General features: G+C 46.5%; 1 protein-coding gene across 1 annotated transcript in view; it reads left to right on the top strand.

The window, feature by feature from the left end:
* Nucleotides 1–1,369: 1,369 nt before the first annotated feature.
* LOC147111668 (uncharacterized) overlaps nucleotides 1,370–22,909 on the top strand; it is a 53,161-nt gene continuing 31,621 nt past the window's right edge. The window contains exons 1-2 of the mRNA XM_085998769.1: nucleotides 1,370–6,787; nucleotides 20,396–20,488. Coding sequence (XP_085854895.1) covers nucleotides 6,619–6,787; nucleotides 20,396–20,488 — 262 coding nt within the window. The 5' untranslated portion in view covers nucleotides 1,370–6,618. The remainder of the gene's footprint in view (nucleotides 6,788–20,395; nucleotides 20,489–22,909) is intronic.

Genomic DNA, 22,909 nt, shown 5'->3' with positions numbered 1-22,909 from the left:
CACTCTCTGGGTGAAGAAATTCCTCCTCATCTCTGTCCTAAATGGCTTACCCCTTATCTTTAGACTGTGACCACTGGTTCTGGACTCCCCTGCCATCGGGAACATCCTTCCTGCATCTAGTCCTGTTAGAATTTTATAAGTTTCAATGAGATCCCCTCTCATTCTTCTAAACTCCAGCGAGTATAAGCCCAATCGACCCAATCTCTCCTCATACGTCATTCCTGCCATCCCAGGTATCAGTCTGGTGAATCTTCGCTGCACTCCCTCCATGGCAAGAACATCCTTCCTCAGATAAGGCGCCCAAAACTGCACACAATACTCAAGGTATGGTCTCACCAAGGCCCTGTACAACTGCAGCAAGACATCCTTGTTCCTGTACTCGAATCATCTCGCTACGAAGGCCAACATACCATTTGCCTTCTTAACCGCCTGCTGCACCTGCACGCTTAGCTTCAGCGACTGGTGCACAAGGACACCCAGGTATCGTTGTACTTCCCCTTCTCCCAATCTTGCCATTCAGATAATAATCTGCCTTCCTGTTTTTGCCACCAAAGTGGATAACCTCGCATTTATCCACATTATACTGCATCTGCCATACATCTGCCCAATCACCCAACGTGTCCAAATCATACTGGAGTTTCTCGGCATCCTCCTTACAGCACACACGCCCACCCAGCTTTGTGTCGTCTGCAAACTTGGAGATATTACATCTAGTTCCCTCGTCTAGATTAATATATATTGTGAATAGCTGGGGTCCTAGCACTGATCCTGCGGTATCCCACTAGTCACTGCCTGCCACTCGGAAAAAGACCCGTTTATTCCAACTCTTTGCTTCCTGTCTGCCAGCCAGTTCTCTATCCAAGTCAGTACCTTGCCCCCAATCCCATGTGCTTTAACTTTACACGCTAATCTCTTATGCGGGACCTTATCGAATGCCTTCTGAAAGTCCAAATACACCACATCCACTGGTTCTCCCTTATCTATTCTACCAGTTACATCCTCAAAAAATTCCAGTAGATTAGTCAAGCACGATTTACTTTTTGTAAATCCATGTTGACTTTGTCCGATCCTGTCACTGTTTTCCAAGTGCTCTGCTATTACATCTTTTATAATAATGGACTCTAGCATTTTCCCCACTACCGATGTCAGGCTTACCGGTCTATAATTCCCCGTTTTCTCTCTACCACCTTTTTTAAATAGTGGGGTAACATTAGCTACCCTCCAATCCATGGGAACTGTTCCAGAATCTACAGAATTTTGGAAGATGACCAGCAATTCATCTACTATTTCTAGGGCCACTTCCTTAAGTACCCTAGGATGTAGATTATCAGGCCCTGGGGATTTATCGGCCTTCAATCCCATCAATTTCCTTAATACCATTTCCCTACAAATACTGATTTCATTCAGTTCCTCCCTCTCATTAGACCCTATGTTCCCCAGTATCTCTGGCAGGTTATTTCTGTACTTCTTTGTGAAGACAGAACCAAAGTATGTATTTAATTGGTCTGCCATTTCTTTGTTCCCCACTATAAATTCCCCTGATTCTGACTGCAAGGGACCTACACTTGACTTCACCAATCTTTTTCTCTTCACATACCTATAGAAGCTTTTACAGTCAGTTTTTATGTTCCCTGAAAGCTTACTCTCATACTCTATTTTCCACCTCTTAATTAGTCCCTTTGTCCTCCTTTGCTGAATCCTAAACTGCTCCCAGTCCTCAGGTTTGCTGCTTTTTCTGGCCAATTTATATGTCTTCTCCTTGGATCTTTGATGCGCTATCAATTACTCATAAAAGACTGAGAGTTAGAAGAGTAACTAAAGGCTTTTATTAACAACAGAATGGAGGTCTGCCTCGAGTGGTCGACCGGTCCAGGATACTAAGGGCTGGGGAGCAGTCACCTTTATACTAGGACCTGTGGGAGGAGTCAGCCGAGGCATGTCCAGGCATGTACACAGTGGAATACAAACAGGACAAACAGGAATACAAACAGTGGTTTACCACAATCTTATGCTATCCCTAATTTCCCTTTTTAGCCACGGTTGAGTCACCTTTTTTTTATTTTTATGCCAAACAGGGATGAACAAATTCTGTCGTTCATCCAAGCAGTCTTTAAATGTTTGCCATTGCCTATCCACCGTCAACCCTTTAAGTAACATTCCCTAATCCATCCTACCCAACTCGCGCCTCATACCATCGTAGTTTCCTTTATTTAAATTCAGGACCCAAGTCTCTGAGTCAACTACTTCACTCAACATCTTAATGAAGAATTCTATCATATTATGATCGCTCCGCCCCAAGGGGCCTCACACAACAAGATTGCTAATTAATCCTTTCTCATTACATAATACCCAGTCTAAGATGGCCTGATCTCTAGTTGGTTCCTCGACATATTGGTCCAGGAAACCATCCCATATACACTCCAGGAATTCCTCCTCCACAATATTGTTACTAATTTGGTTAGTCCAATCTATATGTAGATTAAAGTCACCCATGATAACTACTGTGCCCTTATTGCACGCATCTCTAATTTCCCGTTTAATGCCATCCCCAACCTCCGCATTACTGTTTGGGGGTCTGTATACAACTCCCACTGACGTTTTCTGCCCTAGGTATTTCTTAGCTCTACCCATACAGATTCCACATCATCAGAGCTAATATCCTTCCTTACTATTGTGTTAATCTCCTCTTTAACCAGCAATGCTACCTCGCCTCCTTTTCCTTTTTGCCTGTCTTTCCTGAATATTGAATACCCCTGGATGTTGAGTTCCCAGCCTTGGTCACCCTGGAGCCATGTTTCCATAATCCCAATCATATCATATCCATTTACATCTATTTGCGCCACTAATTCATCCACCTTATTATGAATGCTCCTCGCATTAAGACTCAAAGCCTTCAGGTTTGTTTTTTTTAACACTCTTAGACCTTTTAGAACTTTTATTTACTGTGGCCATGTTTGATTTAAACCTTTGACTTCTCTGCCTGCCACTTTTGCTTTTTTCCTTCCTGTCTTTTGCTTTTATCCTTGTTTCCCATTCCTCTGTCTCCCTGCACAAATTCCCAACCCCCTGCCATTTTAGTTTAAACCCTCCCCAACAGCACTAGCAAACACCCCCCCTAGGACATCGGTCCCGGTCCTGCCCAGGTGCAAACCGTCCAGTTTGTACTGGTCCCACCTCCCCCAGAACCGGTTCCAATGTCCCAGGAATTTGAATCCCTCCCCCTTGCACCATTCCTCTAGCCACGTATTCATCTGAAATATCCTTCTATTTCTACTCTGGCTAGCACGTGGCACTGGTAGCAATCCTGAGATTACTACCTTTGAGGTCCTATTTTTTAAATTTACCTCCTAACTCCCTATATTCAGCTTTTAGGACCTCGTCCCGGTTTTTACCTATATCGTTGGTACCTATATGCACCACGACAACTGGCTACTCCCCCTCCCCCTCCAGAATGCTCTGCAGCCGCTCCGAGACATCCTTGACCCTTGCACCAGGGAGGCAACATACCATCCTGGAGTCTCTTTTGCGGTTGTGGGTTCAAGGCCCAGTCCAGAGACTTGAGCACATAATCTAGGCTGACAGTCCAGTGCAGTACTGAAGGAGTGCTGCACTGTCAGAAGTGTCATCTTTCTGATGAGATGCTAAACCGAGGCTTGCCTGCCCTCTCAGGTTGATGTAAATGATCTATTCGAAGAGCAGTGGAGCTTTCATTGGGGTCCTGGCTACTATTTCGCCCTCAATCAGCATCACTAAAATAGAATATCTGGTCATTTATCTCATTGACCTTACTGTGCACAAATTGGTTGCCACATTTCCCTACATTACAATTCAAAAGTACTTAATTGGCTGTAAAGAACTTTGGAATGTCCTGAGGTCCTGAAAGGTGTTCTATAAATGAAAGTTATTTCTTTCTTGCACATCTACTTTTAGAGGTTTATGTATCTGGCCCCCTAGATCTCTCTATTCATAATTCTGTTAAAAGAGTCTTACCATTTGGGGGTATACTTCCTTTCACTGTTCCTTTTCATATGATGTGCTTCTTCACGTTTGTCATTGTTGAACTACATCTGTCCACTCCACTAACTTTTCAATATCCTTTTACAATTGCTTGCATTCTTCCTCAGTTTACCATGCCCCTAATTTGGTATCAGCAGCATCCTTTAATATCATTCTCTTGTGCTCATGCCAAAATTATTTATATATAATTGGGAAAATGTGCAGATCCATGGGGTCATCACTAAATGAATCCTGCCAATCTGAAAACATTCATTAACTCTACTCTTTACTTTCTATCTCCTAGGCATCTCTCTATACATGCAGCTATAATCCTTTTACAACTACGTCTCTTAATTGTTGTAAATATTCACTTACATGCAACTTTATTAAATGCCTAGTGTCAATGGTCGAATTATGAGGAAAGACTGGAGAAACTTAGGTTTTTCAGCCTGGAAAGATGGGATCTGAGGGGATCTTAGAGATATATATTTAATGGAATGAAAAGGTAAATCTGAAATATTAATTGAAATTAAATTGCAAGAATAGGACAAAGGGACACAAGTTCGAATAAGTAAAATGTTAATTTAGGACTGATTATCAGGAAGTTCTTCTTCGTACAAAGTGATCAAGCCGTGGGATGTACTGCCAACTAGACCAGTGGAGGCAAAGACCTTTCCAGGCTGAAAAACCTAAGTTTCTCCAGTCTTTCCTCATAACTCGACCATTGACACTAGGCATTTAACAATGGGAAGGATGAGGAGGATGTGGAAGAGCCACTACTGCAGGTAAGTATTCAAAAGAAAACTATTATAGGAGCAGTTAATTACAAATGAAGGCCATTCAGCCCATTTTAAATATTGCACCCCCATTGCACTATTCAATTATTTCTTCCCATTGTTATCTTCCTCTGAGCAGGAATTCTAGATGGTTTGCTATTCCCTAGCTTGGAGGGCCTCGAATGCTGTCCTGCTGAGAACAGCGAACTCAACACAGATTGGAGATTAAACCTGGGAACGTCATGTCTGTTCCACAACAAGCAGTGCATTGACCAACTAAGTCATTTGAGAAACTTAAATTTGTATTCTTGACAAAGCCTATATGGTCTCGGAGGTCCAACTCCAATTCACTTTCAAACTGTATTGCTGTGATTTCACACCCCATATATTTGAAGCCAATTGGAACTTGCGTGGCTTCAAGTATCAGTGATCAGAGTCAAATTGATGCAATCAGGGAATAGCCTATTTACAGAGCCAATACCGGTCACGTCTGCATACAAAAGGTAATTGAAATGCTCTGAGATCCTTAGAAGTGATAATTCATTTTAGATTGTATGACCTATCTTAGTGTAATCAATCTTAAAAAAATAAAGAGCTGCGCATAGAGGTTTAGATGAGGTTGGGATGTTGCTCACAATTCACAATTCAAATTGCTTTATTGGCATGATAAGTTACATCTTATGTTGCCAAAGCATCAAAATACATTTATGGTTTAGCACATAAACGCAGTTCTATTCATACAGTGTATAAACAGGTATATCCCTGAGTGTATAAATATACATTCGCACCGTTTATATATATTCTTTTCTTAGTTTACTGGTTGTCCCTCTGTTCATGGCAAGCTGTAACATAGTGTGCCGCCAGTGTTATACAGCTTCTCTCCTCTCCCAGTAGAAATGGGAGTTTTTGGTTGTCATTCAGATTTCTGAAATCAGGGCATATTTGTGAGAATTTTTGGTAGAAATTCTCCCTGATGCCCTGATATTTTCCGCAGGCTGTGAGGAAGTGCATCTCTGTCTCCACTACTCCCTGACTGCAGTGAGAGCATATCCTGTCTTCTCTTGGTAGCCTGGTCTGCCTGTGTCTGCCTTTTTCGATCGCTAGGCTGTGTTCGCTAAGTCTGTACCTTGTCAAGGTTCTTCTCAGTTTGTTATCCTTTACCATGGTCAGGTAATCAGCTATGTTGTATTGTCTGTTTAGGGCCAAGTAGCAATTGAGTTTGCTTTGGGTTTTTGTTGTTTCTGCCCAATATGTCAGATATTTTTCCTTTTGCTTAGCGACGATTGTGTTGGGTCGAATTCTTTGTGTTACCCTGTCACTGTCCTGGGGCTGGTTATTGTTAGTATTGTTAGTAGTTACTTCACTGAGTCCCAGGACTAGTTGACTGAGGGTATTCTTCTTTATGGTCAGCTCTTGGCATTTCAGGGCGTCGTAGTGATAGCATTGGGGATTGCTCATTTGTAGGGGATTCCAAAATTTGGTGGCTCTTTTTTGGATAGTGATTATTAATGGATATTGGCCTAGTTCCGCCCTGCATGCATTGTTTACTGTTTTCCTTTGAGTCCGGAGGATACTTTTACAGAATTCTGCATGTAGGATCTCAATTGGGTGTTTGTCCCATTTTGCAAATTCTTGTTGAGTTAGCGGTCCCCATACCTCACTGCCATAGAGTGCGATTGGTTCAATTACTGATTTCACTCCTGTCACCCAGTACAGACAAGTCTCTGTTCCAGTGCCGCGGCCCCATTCACAATTCTTACAACATTGGTTACGCTGACATCACGTGACCACGGCATATTCTTCACGTCAGCGTCAAGAATCCGATCCCCCCCCGCATTCTCTCTGGATGCCATGGAAACAGCAGCTTCCGGAGGCCTGTCTGTTGCCGTGGCGACAGCAAGGGGACGCGGGTGTGTCTGAATGTCGAGGAGATATGGCGCGTGAGACCGAGGAAGAGGCGGCGAGCACCGTGTACCAGCGGGGCAGAGAGTGCATGGAGACAGCTGGTGCATCCAGTGAGTAACCGCCCGCCCGCCCGCCCGCCAGCCCAGCCCCGCCTCGCCACGCCCGGCAGCGTTCATTCACCAGTTTTGGTTCACAGCAAAGAGGGTCCATTCGGACGGGATTGCCCCATGTGCTTGAGCCTCCTCGATACACCTAGTGGAGTCAGGGCCCAGTGCCACTTTCAGTGACTCGATGGCTTTGGCCACGAGCCGGACGTTGGCCCAGGACAGGCGCTGCACCAGCTTGACTGGCGCCATCTAGCCTGCTCCTCCGCCATCGAGCAGGTCCCCGACTCTAGTCACCTTGCCAGGCACAGCCCTGCCCTCCGCCAGCCACCCGAACCCGCGGTCGTGGAGGTGCAGATTCCTGAGTAGCGGCTCCTGAAGGACAGCCGCCACTCCTGATGGGGGAGAACTCCGCCTGGAGGCAATGTTGTTCCAGACCCATAGCAGTTCCTGGTAGAAGACAGGCAGCTCTCGCAGGCAGGCATGTGTACCACACAGTTTCACTAACAGGAGCTGTGTGTCGTAATTGAGGCCATGCAGCTGGTGGAAGAAATATGTCACCAGCACACACCATCTAGGAGGATTCTTGATGTACAGGTATCTCTGCAGGGTCTGAGGATGGAAAGTCGCAGCCTGGGTGCGAAGGCACACCACAGCGCCTGACCGCCCTCCCTAAGCGGGAGACTCAGAACCGCAGCAGAGACCCAGTGTTTCCTTTTGTCCCAGAAGAAGTCGATGAGCTTCTTCTGCATCTTGGCGACAAACGCAGGGGGAGGGATCAAAGTGACCAACTGGTACCACAACATGGCAGCCACCAGCTAGTTTACGACCAGCGCTCGACCCCTGTAGGACAGCACTCGGAGCAGTCCTGTCCAGCGCCCTAGGCGAGCGGTGACTTTGGCCTCCAACTCTTGCCAGTTCGCCGGCAGGGCTAAGGTAGACTCCCAAGTAGAGGACGTGCGTGGTGCTCCAGGCGAAGGGCCTGAGCTCCTCCGGCAGGGAGTCCACCCGCCACTGACCCACCAGGAGTCCGGAACATTTCTCCCATTTGATCTTGGCGGAGGATGTGTCCGAGTAAATCTGCTGGTATTCTCGCATCCTCCGCAAGTCGACTGGATTCGTGATCATGAGGAGCACATCATCGGCGTAAGCCGAGAGGACGACCTCCACGGCCGGCCGTTGCAGAGGCAGTCCCGTCAACCTCTCCCGCAAGAGGCGCAGGAAAGGCTCCACGCAGATGACATATAACTGACCGGACATGGAGCATCCCTGACACACCCACTCCCGAAGCGAAGGGGCGCCGTCAAAGACCCGTTAATTATACCCAGTGTATTGCGTATTATTCTGCCACACGGAGGTAATGAGACATTCCCATCTCAGGAAGGCCTCGAGGAAAGCCAGCAGCCTACCACCTCACTTTCTTCATAGCACATAGAAGGACCACGAGGCTAGTTAGTATATACCTTCACCATGCACTGCAACCAAGGTGTAGCATCGGGGAAAAACACTAAACCACAAGAAGCACCTACCCCTCACTTTCTTCATTCTCTACATAGCACATAGAAGGACCACGAGGCTAGTTAATAAATACCTTCACCATGCACTGCAACCAAGGTGTAGCATGGGGACGGGGGTGGGGGGTGGGAACACTAAACCACAAGAAGCATCTATATTTTTCATAAATAAATTGTGAAAGTTTGCACTTGAGATTGGTGCTGGGAGTTCCTTTGCGTGATTAGATTTTTCTGCTTGAACACCTGACTGGATTTGCATTCATGCTCGGTGAGGTGCAGGTTGGGGCCATGATGTTGTCTGGGGTTAGTGTGACAGTTAAAGGGGAATATACTATAGACATTTTTGTGCTGGAGGTTTCCAAATTTTAAAAGCATTTTTTCTCCATGGTGGATCTGCTAGTCATATTGCTGCTCCAGTATAGATGGCAAATCCTGATAATCGGTGTCATTGCTGTTACTTCTTCAGTCCCTTCAGAACCCTCCTAATTGCGTGTTTCATTTAAATCTTTATAGAGAAGCATGTGCCTCATTATATTTTCTTTTAGCTGCAGTTCTAGGATTGTGTGTGGTCTCACCAGCCAGGTCTCCAGAGGGTATCGCTGCTCACCCCAGGATCCATTCTTCTAGGGTAGAATGATCCTGAAATAAGGGTGAAACTTTAGAATGGATAGAATGAATGCATCTGGCAAATTGCAGAGTACCTGCATCCACCTGCATGATGCAGTTCCTATGGCCATACACAACTTGTACACTGATGGAATTGAATCCTTCTTCCTGTTCATAAAAGCAATAGCATTGATGAAAGGAGCCCATTTGACCACACAGGTTGCATCCATGAGGCCTTTCACTTTTGAGAGGTTAGCTACTCTGAAAAAGTGAAGAGCCTGTTGATGTTCTTCATCCATAGGGGAAGTTATGAAGTTGTTGGTCTTGGCAGACCATGCTTTATTTACCTGCTGTATAGAAAGAAAGAAAGACTTGCATTTATATAACACCTTTCATGACCACCGGACTTCCAAAAGCACTTTACAGCCAATGAAGTACTTTTTGAAGTGTAGTCACTGTTGTAATGTAGGAAACATGGCAGCCAATTTGCGCACAGCAAGCTCTCTCAAACAGCAATGTGATAATGACCAGATAATCTTGTTTTTTAGTGATTGAGGGATAAATATTGGGCAGGACACCAGGGATAATGCCCCATCTCCTCTTCAAAATAGTACCATGGGATCTTCTACCTCCAACTGAGAGAGCCGATGGGGCCTCAGTTTAACGTCTCATCTGAAAGATGGCACCTCCGACAGTGTCACCAGTGGTACCCTGAAAGGAGTCAATGGCATAAAAGTCCATGGCAGTCCTGACTATTCACCACTATGGGCAGAGCCGGGCCAGTTGCAGGAGAGGTTTGGAAATCCCATTGCAGGGTCAGCAAAGTTCCGCTATTTCCTCATTGGTGAAAAGTAAGTGGTGAAGACACAGCTTCTCTGAATGTTTAGGAACCTGTTGTGAGATCTATATATACACCTCCCTGGGCACGCAGGGGCCCACCTGAGCCCTCCTGTGATACAAGTGCACCTGTCTCTGATCTTGGCTGAAAATTCTCCTCTTTATATTCCATCTCCCCAGTGGCAAGGAAAATTCCCAAAGGAAGGACCCATGCTAGTCAGAGGGTGCTGTTGCCAATCTATATTGAATGGTATGGTTAAAAAGTGAAAATCCAACAGAACTATGAAAAATTCCTGCACGTGCAGGAGTGTGTTGTGTGCCTGTCACAGTGGTGACACTGCGCCATTGAGGCAGTGTGTTGGAAATTGTGGGGCAATGAAAATACACCTTAAATGTATAAAATTAAAGGCTGTAATGAGGTTTGCATGAACCTCCTGCAGCCACTGATTTTTTTCTGATTTTTTTAATATGTTAAATATTATTGTTAGATGTGTATATTGACTTGAACAAAAAAGGAAATAAGTGTGAATTGAACAGTTTAACTTGTTTCAAGGTTTCAAATTACTGAGTATAAAAAATAAGTTTTTGTGGTCCTTGCTCGTTGCTGATTAAAAGCTTTCCTGTCTGTCTATTGAATGTTTTTTGAATGCTTGGCATTTACCCAATGGGATATTGAGTTAATCAGTATACTCAACTTACAGGTTGTGGTTCTTTGAGCCAATCACAATTTTTTGCCCTATAGACCTCTATCACTTTAGAGTTGTGGCGCTTGTTGAGATGTGCTGCCTGTGGCTACAATTTCTTATGTGCTCTAGAAGCAAGACATAATTGTACACTCTACTCCTGTTACTTTGAAGTCATTTTTTACTCAAACGATTTGAATTATCCAGTAATTCAAATTAAGCAATATAAATACAACAGCACAGGGTGTATTTTATGCTGGAAAATATTTGAATTAACAGATATTTCAAATTAGATGATTGAATTAAGAGGAGTGGACTGTATTGATATGGATCTGTGTTTACTTTCAGAAGGAGGTGCATCAATATAGGGTGTATAATAATACTGGAAAGAATCAACCTGCAGTTCTGCATTTATGATTAGCACGAGTAGCATAGATTATAAACCCATTTAAATGTGATCAGACCTGCCACTGTATATCATTCGAAAAATAAACGAGTATCAAATCAGTTGATGATCATATGTCATTCCTAACATTTCTCTGATCTTAACAGTTCTGAATTGCAACTAGGATTATTTTTAAGTCATTTTTTAAATCAAAAGAGCTTATTCCCTTTTGATAATGTGCAGAGAGTCAACACATGCCTGGTGCATATTGTGGATTATCTGTAACACACCTGATGAAATGCTGAAGCTAAACCATCTAATCTAGGCTAGGGTACATTTTATTCATCTTTTCTCTGAGGGCATTACCACATTTTCAGGCTGGTTCATATCTCCAAGCTATTACTTTGTTCCCCTAGTCTCTCTTGTGCCAATCCACTGCCCACACGGTGAGTTCTTAATAGCAAATCTGCAATTATTAAATGTGTTAAGCAGAAGAGAGGAGCTTCTATACAAAGCAGGAGAAAAAAAGATGGGAGAGTCATCACAGGCTTCTCTGGAGACCCAACTAATAACAGACAAAACTGACAGGCCCTAGAGATGATTGTCTGCCTGTCCCCTGGAAGGTAGCATGGGAGAACCTTTAGAGGAGGAGAAAAATAACATTTTAAAGGTGAGGGGAAGTACAATGTAAATTCTACCCATTTACAAACATACGGAAATGACGAGCGGGAAAAGAGCAGCCAGCCCATCAAGCCTGACCTTCATTAAAGATGCCTGGCGCATCATGACTTGACTCTTCCTACCACCCAGCAGCCAATTAATAACCCGGAGAGAGGCAAAAAAAAAAACCAGGGCTTAAAAGGGAAAATAAATCTGGAAAATGCCTCTCTAACCCTTTCAGGCAATCATATTGACCATGCTTATGTGAACTGTTACATCACATGCTTTTTATAAAATCTGATCTCTGCCCAAGCCAAGAACCAGTCCAGCTTCCTTTCTGAAGACATGCTGAGAGTTGCCACACCTCACACAAGCCAGCAACATATTCCGAAAGTTCACTACTCGCTGAGAAAAGGACCACCTAACATCGAGCCTAGTCATACTCCTGCATTGTTTAAATGCATGACTCCTGGTCTGGCCCAATCTGTCAAACTGAAATAATCTATCAAGCTGTCCATAATCCAGCCCTTTCATTATTTGATATGCCTCCTATCAGGTATTTAGCACACATGTTCCTCATCAGAGATTCACAATGTAGGAATGATTAATATGCATCTTGGATCTGAGCCTCTGTTAGAATTGAAAATTTAAATTTTGGGCCCAAGCACACATTAAGAGTAGGTGGGGACTAAATTCAATAGCTCCTGAAAATGGGCGCGGGGATCGTGATGCGCGATTAACCTGCGCCCAATGATTGCAATGCAGGCAGCACACCAACTTTTTGTGCTGCCTTCTCATTTAAATGATCTCTGCATCCAGCCAGCACGAACAGTGCTGTTCATTGGCTGGACGCATCAGCAGGGGGCCAATATTTTGAGAGGCTAGCACCAGTTAAAGCTAGCCTGTACTGCTTAAAGCTAGCCTGCACCTCTTAAAAGGGAGCTGCATTGTGGCTGGAGTTGTGGTTGAAGAGATTTTGACCTGGGAACAATGTTCCCTTATTTTCTTTCCTGTGCTGGCCCTTTAAATTTGCTGCGCGGCCATGCATGTGTGGTATCTCTTCCAATGGCAGCAACTGGTGAGTGGGCTGTGTGCGACCTCGCACCTTAGCAGGAACATTGTCTGGGAAATGGTGAAGAATTGTCCAACATGGGGGAGAGCGGGCTCCAAGGTTTCCGGACGCTGCACTGAAGGCCTTGGGGGAGGAGGTGGAAAGTAGGAGAGAACTCCTGTATCCACAGGAGGCCCTCCAGTCACACGCTCAGAAGACAGTTGGAGCAGATAGCCATGGAGGTCAATTGCAGGAGTCAAGCCCCGATGACCTGGATGCAGTGAATCAAGAAGTTCACTGATCTCACACAAGTGGTCATGGTTAGTGAATGCATCTTCAAATGCCATATCCTATCAGCTGCACCACTAACCTCAGTCACTGGTCAATGCACCACACCCCCATCACTCACCTACCAACAATCTCTATCAAGCACGACTCATACCTCACATTCATAGCTTCACTTCACCCTCATGCACTTAGCACTGCTGCAAGCCTCAGGCCCACATCTCACAGCTTGCACACACTGCCAGCTATTCATCCATGACAGCCACATCACCCAAACACATTGCACGACACTCACTGATACACTTCCCTCTCTCTTGCAGGACAAGTTGGTGCATAACTGGAGGCAGCAGGAGCTAACCAGCGGGGGACAGGCGCATCTGCATGTCCTAACCCCCATGGAGGAGATGGTGCTGGCCATTAGTGGAACGACCATTGCGGAGGCCGTGGCCAGTGGCAGGGCTGAAACCTTAGAAGATGACAGAATCCTCATACCTAATCCTCCTCCTCACATCCCACTTCCCCCTCATCCCACAATCTCTTCTGATTTACAAGCAGCAGATGATGTAAGCATGCACCTCTTACTTTCCCCCCTCTCTTTACCATAATCTTACCCTTGTGCCTTTCTCCTTTCAGATACCCAAGAAGTTCAACCTGGCCAGGCAGTGGAGGAACAGAAAGAAGACAGTAATGATGAAGGCACACAGTCACTCGAATTCACACTTCCAGCCATCAGCCCAGATACTGACACTGCGCGTAATTTAGAGGATAGCATAGAGGCGGGATCTGTTCGTGGTGAGACACCGGGCACGAGTGATCTGCAGCCAGAACGGGGGCAAGGATAGCGCAGGGGTGCCAGCTCGCCGGAGGGACTCCGATGAGGACTTTAATGGAGCAGGCTACAGAAGAAGGCTGATAGGTATGCACAATAAAAGGCTTGGTGCATTGGGAAGTCTGCCAGAAAGCTTGCGGTCAATGTCAAGGAGCCTGGAGGAGTCCGGCACCAACTTGGCACAGGGCTTTGTGCAGAGCTTGGAGCACGTCCTTTTCAGCATGGAAGTGGTGGCCAACTCCGCTCACACACTTGTGAACCCAACCATGATGCAGCATCTGATGGCCGATGTCTCAACTTCCATTACCAGTGGAAGCTCAGACTGCTGCCATCATGGCTGTGGGTTGCAGGGTGTCGCAGCAGTCCAGCAATCTGTCCTCCAACAGATTACTAGGATTGCTGAGGCGCCGCCCTGGGGGAGTGGCAGTGGCTCTATGGAGCACAAACCTGCTGTCCTCTCTCAGGAAGACAGCATTCACCCTCCCACCCCACCACTCCACCAGTGCCTTGCTGTTGCCTCTCAGCCAGCCAGCCCAGACTGCTGCCGCTCATGCCGAGATGGTGCTGTCCACAGCTGGGCCTTCTAGGTCCAGAGCTGCTCGAGGTCGTCCTCCAAGGCCATCTGCAGTCTCCCCCACTGAAAGTCAGCAGCCTTCCACCAGCCATGCTGCAAATACTGGGGTAGCACTGCATAGGAGTACTAGGACAGCCAAAGGTACTAAGGGAATGCACAAGGGTGATTAGTTGACTTTTGTATGCAATATCGCATGATTTAATTTATAAATTTGGTTTGGAATGTTTATTTTGTGGTGGCTTTTATTTTTGCATTGTGGCCACGCAGATGCTGTGATGGTCAGTGATAGAGGGAAGGTAGGGTGTAGGACTGTTGGTGAATGTGGAATTGGGTTTGTGGTTACTGGTATCACAATCGGATGAGTTCTTCATGGACTGCCTGGGCATTTGTGGTTACTGGTATCACAATCGGATGAGTTCTTCATGGACTGCCTGGGCAGAAAGGGGCTGTCTATGTTGCCTCCTACCTTCCTCCTCCTTGTTTAGCTGGTGGCAAGGGCTGTACCCTCCTGATGGTGAGGTTGTGTAGCATGCTGCAGGCCACCATAAACCTTGACACCTACTCTGCCGCATACTGTAGGGCTCCTCCAGAACAGTCCAGGTAGCAGAAACATTTCAGCACGACAATGGTCTGCCCTATCGCAGTTTGTGTGGCAGCATGGCTTTTATTGTATGCATGCTGCGCACGCGTTCATGGGTTGTACACTGGAGTTGTGAACCATATGGTCACCGGATAGCCCTGGTCGCCCAGTAGCCAGCCTTTGGTTTGTCATGGTGGCTCAAATGCAGCTGGCACAGCAAACTGCCGCAGAATGAAGGCATCATGACTGCTGCCATGATACCAGGCATTGTCCTGCATGATGCGCTGCCTATGGTCACACGCCAGCTGGATGTTCAGGGAGAATCCCTTTCGGTTCTGGAATAGGGCAGAGTTGACATGCGGCGCCTGCAAAGCGATGTGCGTGCAGTCAATGGCAGCCTGCACCACGGGGAAGCCTGCAATCCTAGCGAGTCATGTGCTCGCTCCACCTGCTTGTCTCTGGCAATGCGGTCCTCGCCCTGCTCTGAGGTTGCAGTTGTGGCTGCAGCAGGTGACAGATTTCAGTGAGGACATCCTTACTGAAGCGCAGATATTTCGCACATTGTTCCTCACTGTGCTTCAGGTAAGAGAATTGCTCCCTGAACACCCTGGGTGGATATGGCCTCCTGCTGAGAGCCATTCTCCCCCTCCTCCTCCTCCTCCCTCTTCCTGCTCTGCGTGGTCTCTGGTCATTCTTCAAGTTGTGCTGTATTCCAAGGGGAATGCCTAAGAGTCCACCCATGTCTGGCAGCAAGTGGTTTGTGCAGAAGCCTTAAAGTCAGCAAAAAGCTGTTCAGCACTTGTCACACCACTCCCTGTAGACTTTTGCAACTTGAAATAAATGTAGAAAGCACCAAAGAACTTGTAGAATCGTAGCAACAGCCAGAAGAAATCAACCAGCAATTAACCTGTAAGTAGTTGGTGATCCCTTTAAATGGCACTGGTGGGGGGTCCTAACTGCTGCTGAACGCGTGTTCAGCTGAGCTCCAATATGATGCCAGTGGCGTCAAATCAGCGTTGCACACTGATTGACGTCATGATCGGCCTGCTCTGCATAATTCCGGCGGACGTTAATTGTGTGCACGCGAACACCCTCACCAATATGGCATCCAGCGTGATTTGCCCCACAAGTGCGCGCGCACGCACGCATCGGACGCCATTTTGACACCCAACGGCACCCGTTGCACCCAAACAACGGGTGCTATTGATCCCAATTTTGCGCCGGGTATGTTTAGCTGAAAAATTTTAATGTTATGATGTCCACAACTAATGTAGGAGATATATCTATCAGAATTTACTATTGTATACCTATTCTTTAATATATGACGTATTTGGTTTGCTTTTAATTATCTTACATTAAACCAGCCCCAAATAACATGAATTTTAAAGATATTCAGCTAACAGCTGGACTAAAGTGTGGTTTAAGTCCCGGCTGACCAACGATCACAAAATGAATGGCAACACAGTTATATGTCTAATACTACTTTATTTTCTTCACTTTACACAAGGAAAATAACATGGTTAGCAGAGTGAGCATGCAAATAATACAATAACTTGGTTTTGGAATTGTGATACATCCTCAGCTGGGTTTAAATTGATATGATGTAAGTTAGTTTAGCACTACAGTTTCACAGCTTTAGCTGTGTTAAGCTTAAAATAACAGCAGATTTCAAAATTTGGTTTCAAAGATTATACCATATAGTCTTTTGGCATTGTATAGCTGCAGAATGGATAACAATCATGTTTCTTATTTACATCTATGGTATTAGTAAAAAGACTTAGTACCTCTTGTTCCATTTAAAACCAGATCCTCTTCTGTGGTGATCTGGTTTTGTCTCTTGCTTTCTCTCTCCCTCACTTTCTCTCTCCCTCACTTCTCTCTCCCTCACTTTCTCTCTCCCTCACTTCCTCCCCACTTTCTCACTCCCTCACTTCTCTCTCCCTCACTTTCTCACTCCCTCACTTCTCTCTCCCTCACTTTCTCTCTCCTTCACTTTCTCTCTCCCTCACTTTCTCTCTCCCTCACTTCTCTCTCCCTCACTTTCTCTCTCCTTCACTTTCTCTCTCCCTCACTTCTCTCCCCTCACTTTCTCTCCCTCACTTCTCTCTCCCTCACTTTCTCACTCCATCACTCTCTCTCCCTCACTTCACTCTCCCTCACTTCTCTCTCCCTCACTTTCTCTCTCCTTCACTTCTCTCTCCTTCACTTTCTCTCTCCCTCACTTTCTCTCTCCCTCACTTCTCTCTCCCTCACTTCTCTCTCCCTCACTTTCTCTCTCCCTCACTTCTCTCTCCCTCACTTCTCTCTCCCTCACTTCTCTCTCCTCACTTTCTCTCTCCCTCACTTTCTCTCTCCTCACTTCTCTCTCTCCCTCACTTTCTCTCTCCCTCACTTTCTCTCTCCCTCACTTTCTCTCTCCTTCACTTTCTCTCTCTCCCTCACTCTCTCTCCTCACTTTCTCTCTCCCTCACTTCTCTCTCCCTCACTTTCTCTCTCCCTCACTTTCTCTCTCCCTCACTTTCTCTCTCCTCACTTTCTCTCTCCCTCACTTTCTCTCTCCTTCACTTTCTCTCTCCACACACTTCTCACTCCTTCACTTTCTCTCTCCCTCACTTTCTCTCTCCCTCACTTTCTCTCTCCCTCACTTCTCTCTCCCTCATCTTCTCTCTCCTCACTTCTCTCTCCCTCACTTTCTCTCTCCCTCACTTTCTCTCTCCCTCACTTCTCTCTCCCTCACTTTCTCTCTCCCTCACTTCTCTCTCCTTCACTTCTCTCTCCCTCACTTCTCTCTCCCTCACTTTCTCTCTCCCTCACTTTCTCTCTCCTCACTTTCTCTCTCCCTCACTTTCCTCTCCTTCACTTTCTCTCTCCTTCACTTTCTCTCTCCCTCACTTTCTCTCTCCCTCACTTTCTCTCTCCCTCACTTTCTCTCTCCTTCACTTTCTCTCTCCCTCACTTCTCTCTCCCTCACTTCTCTCTCTTCACTTCTCTCTCCCTCACTTTCTCTCTCCCTCACTTTCTCTCTCCCTCACTTTCTCTCTCCTTCACTTCTCTCTCCCTCACTTTCTCTCTCCCTCACTTTCTCTCTCCCTCACTTTCTCTCTCCTCACTTCTCTCTCCTTCACTTCTCTCTCCCTCACTTTCTCTCCCCTCACTTTCTCTCTCCCTCACTTTCTCTCTCCTTCACTTCTCTCTCCTTCACTTTCTCCTCCCTCACTTCTCTCTCCCTCACTTCCCTCCCTCACTTCTCTCTCCCTCACTTTCTCTCTCCCTCACTTTCTCTCTCCCTCACTTTCTCTCTCCCTCACTTTCTCTCTCCCTCACTTTCTCTCTCCCTCACTTCTCTCTCCTTCACTTCTCTCTCTCCCTCACTTTCTCTCCCTCACTTTCTCTCTCCCTCACTTTCTCTCTCCCTCACTTTCTCTCTCCTTCACTTCTCTCTCCCTCACTTTCTCTCTCCTTCACTTCTCTCTCTTCACTTCTCTCCCTCACTTCTCTCTCCCTCACTTCTCTCTCCCTCACTTTCTCTCTCCCTCACTTTCTCTCTCCCTCACTTTCTCTCTCCTCACTTTCTCTCTCCTTCACTTTCTCTCTCCCTCACTTTCTCTCTCCCTCACTTTCTCTCTCCTTCACTTTCTCTCCCTCACTTTCTCTCTCCCTCACTTTCTCTCTCCCTCACTTTCTCTCTCCCTCACTTCTCTCTCCCTCACATCTCTCTCCTTCACTTTCTCTCTCCTTCACTTTCTCTCTCCCTCACTTTCTCTCTCCCTCACTTCTCTCTCCCTCACTTCTCTCTCCCTCACTTTCTCTCTCCCTCACTTTCTCTCTCCCTCACTTCTCTCTCCCTCACTTTCTCTCTCCCTCACTTTCTCTCTCCCTCACTTCTCTCTCCTTCACTTCTCCTCCTCACTTTCTCTCTCCCTCACTTTCTCTCTCCCTCACTTTCTCTCTCCCTCACTTTCTCTCTCCTCACTTTCTCTCTCCTTCACTTCTCTCTCCCTCACTTTCTCTCTCCTTCACTTTCTCTCTCCTTCACTTTCTCTCTCCCTCACTTTCTCTCTCCCTCACTTTCTCTCTCCCTCACTTTCTCTCTCCCTCACTTTCTCTCTCCCTCACTTTCTCTCTCCTCACTTTCTCTCTCCCTCACTTTCTCTCTCCCTCACTTTCTCTCTCCCTCACTTTCTCTCTCCTTCACTTTCTCTCTCCTTCACTTTCTCTCTCCCTCACTTTCTCTCTCCCTCACTTTCTCTCTCTCCCTCACTTTCTCTCTCCTCACTTTCTCTCTCCCTCACTTTCTCTCTCCTTCACTTTCTCTCTCTCCCTCACTTTCTCTCTCCCTCACTTTCTCTCTCCCTCACTTTCTCTCTCCCTCACTTTCTCTCTCCTTCACTTTCTCTCTCCTCACTTTCTCTCTCCCTCACTTTCTCTCTCCCTCACTTTCTCTCTCCCTCACTTTCTCTCTCCCTCACTTTCTCTCTCCCTCACTTTCTCTCTCCCTCACTTTCTCTCTCCCTCACTTTCTCTCTCCTTCACTTTCTCTCTCCCTCACTTTCTCTCTCCCTCACTTTCTCTCTCCCTCACTTTCTCTCTCCCTCACTTTCTCTCTCCCTCACTTTCTCTCTCCTTCACTTTCTCTCTCTCCCTCACTTTCTCTCTCCCTCACTTTCTCTCTCCCTCACTTTCTCTCTCCCTCACTTTCTCTCTCCCTCACTTTCTCTCTCCCTCACTTTCTCTCTCTCCCTCACTTTCTCTCTCCCTCACTTTCTCTCTCCCTCACTTTCTCTCTCCCTCACTTTCTCTCTCCCTCACTTTCTCTCTCCCTTTCTCTCTCCCTCACTTTCTCTCTCTCCCTCACTTTCTCTCTCCCTCACTTTCTCTCTCCCTCACTTTCTCTCTCCCTCACTTTCTCTCTCCCTTTCTCTCTCCCTCACTTTCTCTCTCTCCCTCACTTTCTCTCTCCTTCACTTTCTCTCTCCCTCCCTTTCTCTCTCCCTCACTTTCTCTCTCTCCCTCACTTTCTCTCTCCCTCACTTTCTCTCTCTCCCTCACTTTCTCTCTCCTTCACTTTCTCTCTCCTTCACTTTCTCTCTCCCTCACTTTCTCTCTCCCTCACTTTCTCTCTCCTTCACTTTCTCTCTCCCTCACTTTCTCTCTCCCTCACTTTCTCTCTCTCCCTCACTTTCTCTCTCCTTCACTTTCTCTCTCCCTCACTTTCTCTCTCCTTCACTTTCTCTCTCCCTCACTTTCTCTCTCCCTCACTTTCTCTCTCCCTCACTTTCTCTCTCCCTCACTTTCTCTCTCCCTCACTTTCTCTCTCCCTCTCTCCCTCACTTTCTCTCTCCCTCACTTTCTCTCTCCCTCACTTTCTCTCTCCCTCACTCTCTCTCTCCCTCACTTTCTCTCTCCCTCACTTTCTCTCTCCCTCACTTTCTCTCTCCCTCACTTTCTGTCGAATGATGTGTATTATTATACATGAAATAGTCCGACAGAAATCATATCTCATGGGCTTTCACTTCAGGGCTGAGCAAAGCAGGCTGTAGTAAATATTTTGTTAAATTATGCTTAATTAATTGATACTGTATAGATCTATAATTCTGAACTTTTCTACAGAAAAAATGTTTCTGTACAATGGTCCACTGAAGAAATCTCAAGACTTACCTATGATCCAGAGCCATGAGCTACAAGAAAAGAAACAAATTACTTGTGAGTCCTGTTTCAGATGACCAGATACTTTAAATCTCATGCTACACTAATAATTGCTAAAAGTTGGGGATAGAAGAAATTGTTGGTATTTTACCAGAAATTAAACCTTAATCCCATCTTTATTGTCAAATCAAACAAAGCACTGTGCATTGTAGACAGAGGCCTAGAAATTCGGTTGGTAGCGCCAGCGATTAGCGCCTAAAGAGCCCGAGAATTGGGGCGTTACCCAATTTTCGGGCAGGCGCAGTGAATATAGCACCACCTCCCATATTGAGTATCCTTTTAGCGCCGGCGCTAACTCGTTTCGCTCGCCCGCGGGTGCAGGCAGATCATGACGTCGTTTCAGTGTGCAACGCCTTTTTGGCGCCCCGGACTGGATATTCGGTGGCGCCCGCAACCTTTTCGCCTGGCACTATTAGTGACAGTTGGATGGAGCATTCCCAGGCCCTTCTCGGACTCGGGGGGCGCTATTTAAAGGGGACAGCACTAGTATAAACGCTGCAGCCATTTGGGCTGGCCATTCTGATCGTTGCTGGAGAGAGTTGCTGACCTTCTGCTGGACAGTAATTTTCTCATTGAGCCTTCGGAGGCACTGGCACTGGCAGCTTGAGGGCCCAGCTCCCGAGCTGGTGATGCAGCATCTGAAAGCAGGGTGGTGGAAGAGTGGCTTTAGCAAAAGGACAGCTTGGCAGCAAGGGATGCCAGATAGCGGCAAGGCTATGACATGGGTCCACAGTGAGAAAGCATGCTGGCGGGGGGAACAAGTGGAAGGAGACAGTTGTAAAAGGTGAGAACCTTACCATCGCTGTCGACAATGGGGTCGGCAGCTGCAGTGGTTACAGGACCACTCAGACGTCCTCCAAGAATCTGGTGGACTCTCCTCGAGATCCGTGAGAGTGACCACTTGTGGAGGTCCTCCACCGGTGCGAAGCTGGTCTTTGCCAATCCTCGCCAGCTTGGACTGCAGGGGAAAGGAGGGGAAGTTATGTTACATGATGCCCTGAGTGATCATCTCATGCCCCCCATGGTGGAAGAGCCCTTACATGATGCCCTGAGTGATCATCTCATGCCCCCCATGGTGCAAGAGCCCGTACATGATGCCTTGAGTCAAATGTGCATGTGTGTGCCCAGAAAGGGCCATGGGTGCTTGCTGGCAGATGGCCAATGGGGCACAGCCCACTCTGTAGCCATAAAGTCAGGTGCAAATGAAGGGATGCAGAAGTTTGCAGAAACAACACTCACCCTCACGACCCGAGTGAGGTCGTTGAATTTCTTTCTGCGTTGGACAGGGCTCCTGGTCACCATGCTGCTGGAGTTGACCCTCTGGCATACATCCCTCCAAGCTCGTCGGTAGTCCTTATGATTCGGCCTCGTGCCATTGTTTGGGTAGAGAACATCTCGCCGGCCTGCAAGGCGAAGAGTGTGGATGCTGAAGCTGACTGACCCACCCCTTTAAGAGCTGGCCGGCGCCTGGAAGTCTCATGGTCATCAGTAATTGAGAGCACCTGTGCTGCGCCCGTCCGCTCCGATATTGGGTTGCGCCAGAAGTTTAGCGCCTTAGGAGTCCCGTGTAACGCCTGAATTCGCGCCTCAATCCCCTTTAAGGGCGATGCAACCCAATATCGCGCCAGGCGGCGATAAGTTTTGTCTGGCTATAAACTTTGCGCAGCGCCAGTTCTAACGCCTCAAGTGGGGCTATACCCAATTTCTAGGCCAGAATCTCTTATTCAAATTACAATGTCAATAGATCTTAGCTTTTAATTATCTTGCATTAATTCAGCCCCAAATAACATGAATTTGAAAGATATTCAACTAACAGCTGGACTAAAGTGTGGTTTAAGTCCTGGCAGATCAGTGATCACAAAATGAATGGCAACACAGTTATATCTCTAATGCTACTTTATTTTCTGCACTCTACACATGGAAGTGTTTGATTATCAGTTCTAAAATAAAGTTGAAATTTGTTCTCTACTGAGTATCTAGATTTCAGGTTTGACTTCATTGACTGCCTGTGCAATATAAAAAATCGCTTGCTTACTTAAGGTGTTGTAGTTCTCATCAAGTTAGTATTGGATCACATACCATGGATGAAGTAAGCTATAGAGCAAAATCAGTTATGTCTGTCCTAGGGCAAAATCAGAGGTATGTTGAAGGTTTTTCCACGCAGGACTTGCATGTCTGTCCCTTATTGCATTTGTTGAATCATATTTATTTTGTTTGATAATGGGAACTGTGCAAAAAGAGAAACTCTACACTCTAAAGGGTTTATTGTAGTAAAAAATATTTGCAAGTGATAAGCTGGGGGGAAAGGGTGTTAACTATGGGTGGGCGGCTGGCCAGCTGGTGGAACACCTGATCCTTCCGGTGGGAGGCCCAGTCCATTTTGAGGATGAGGTCTCATTAACATGCCACTAGTGAACT

This window comes from Somniosus microcephalus, chromosome 10 (genome assembly GCF_052327205.1).
Source record: "Somniosus microcephalus isolate GS21.2 chromosome 10, FLI_Smic_1.0, whole genome shotgun sequence".
In the NCBI taxonomy this organism is placed as follows: Eukaryota; Metazoa; Chordata; class Chondrichthyes; order Squaliformes; family Somniosidae; genus Somniosus; species Somniosus microcephalus.
Note: the sequence above shows the minus strand (reverse complement) of the source record. Positions and strands in the feature narration are given on the sequence as shown.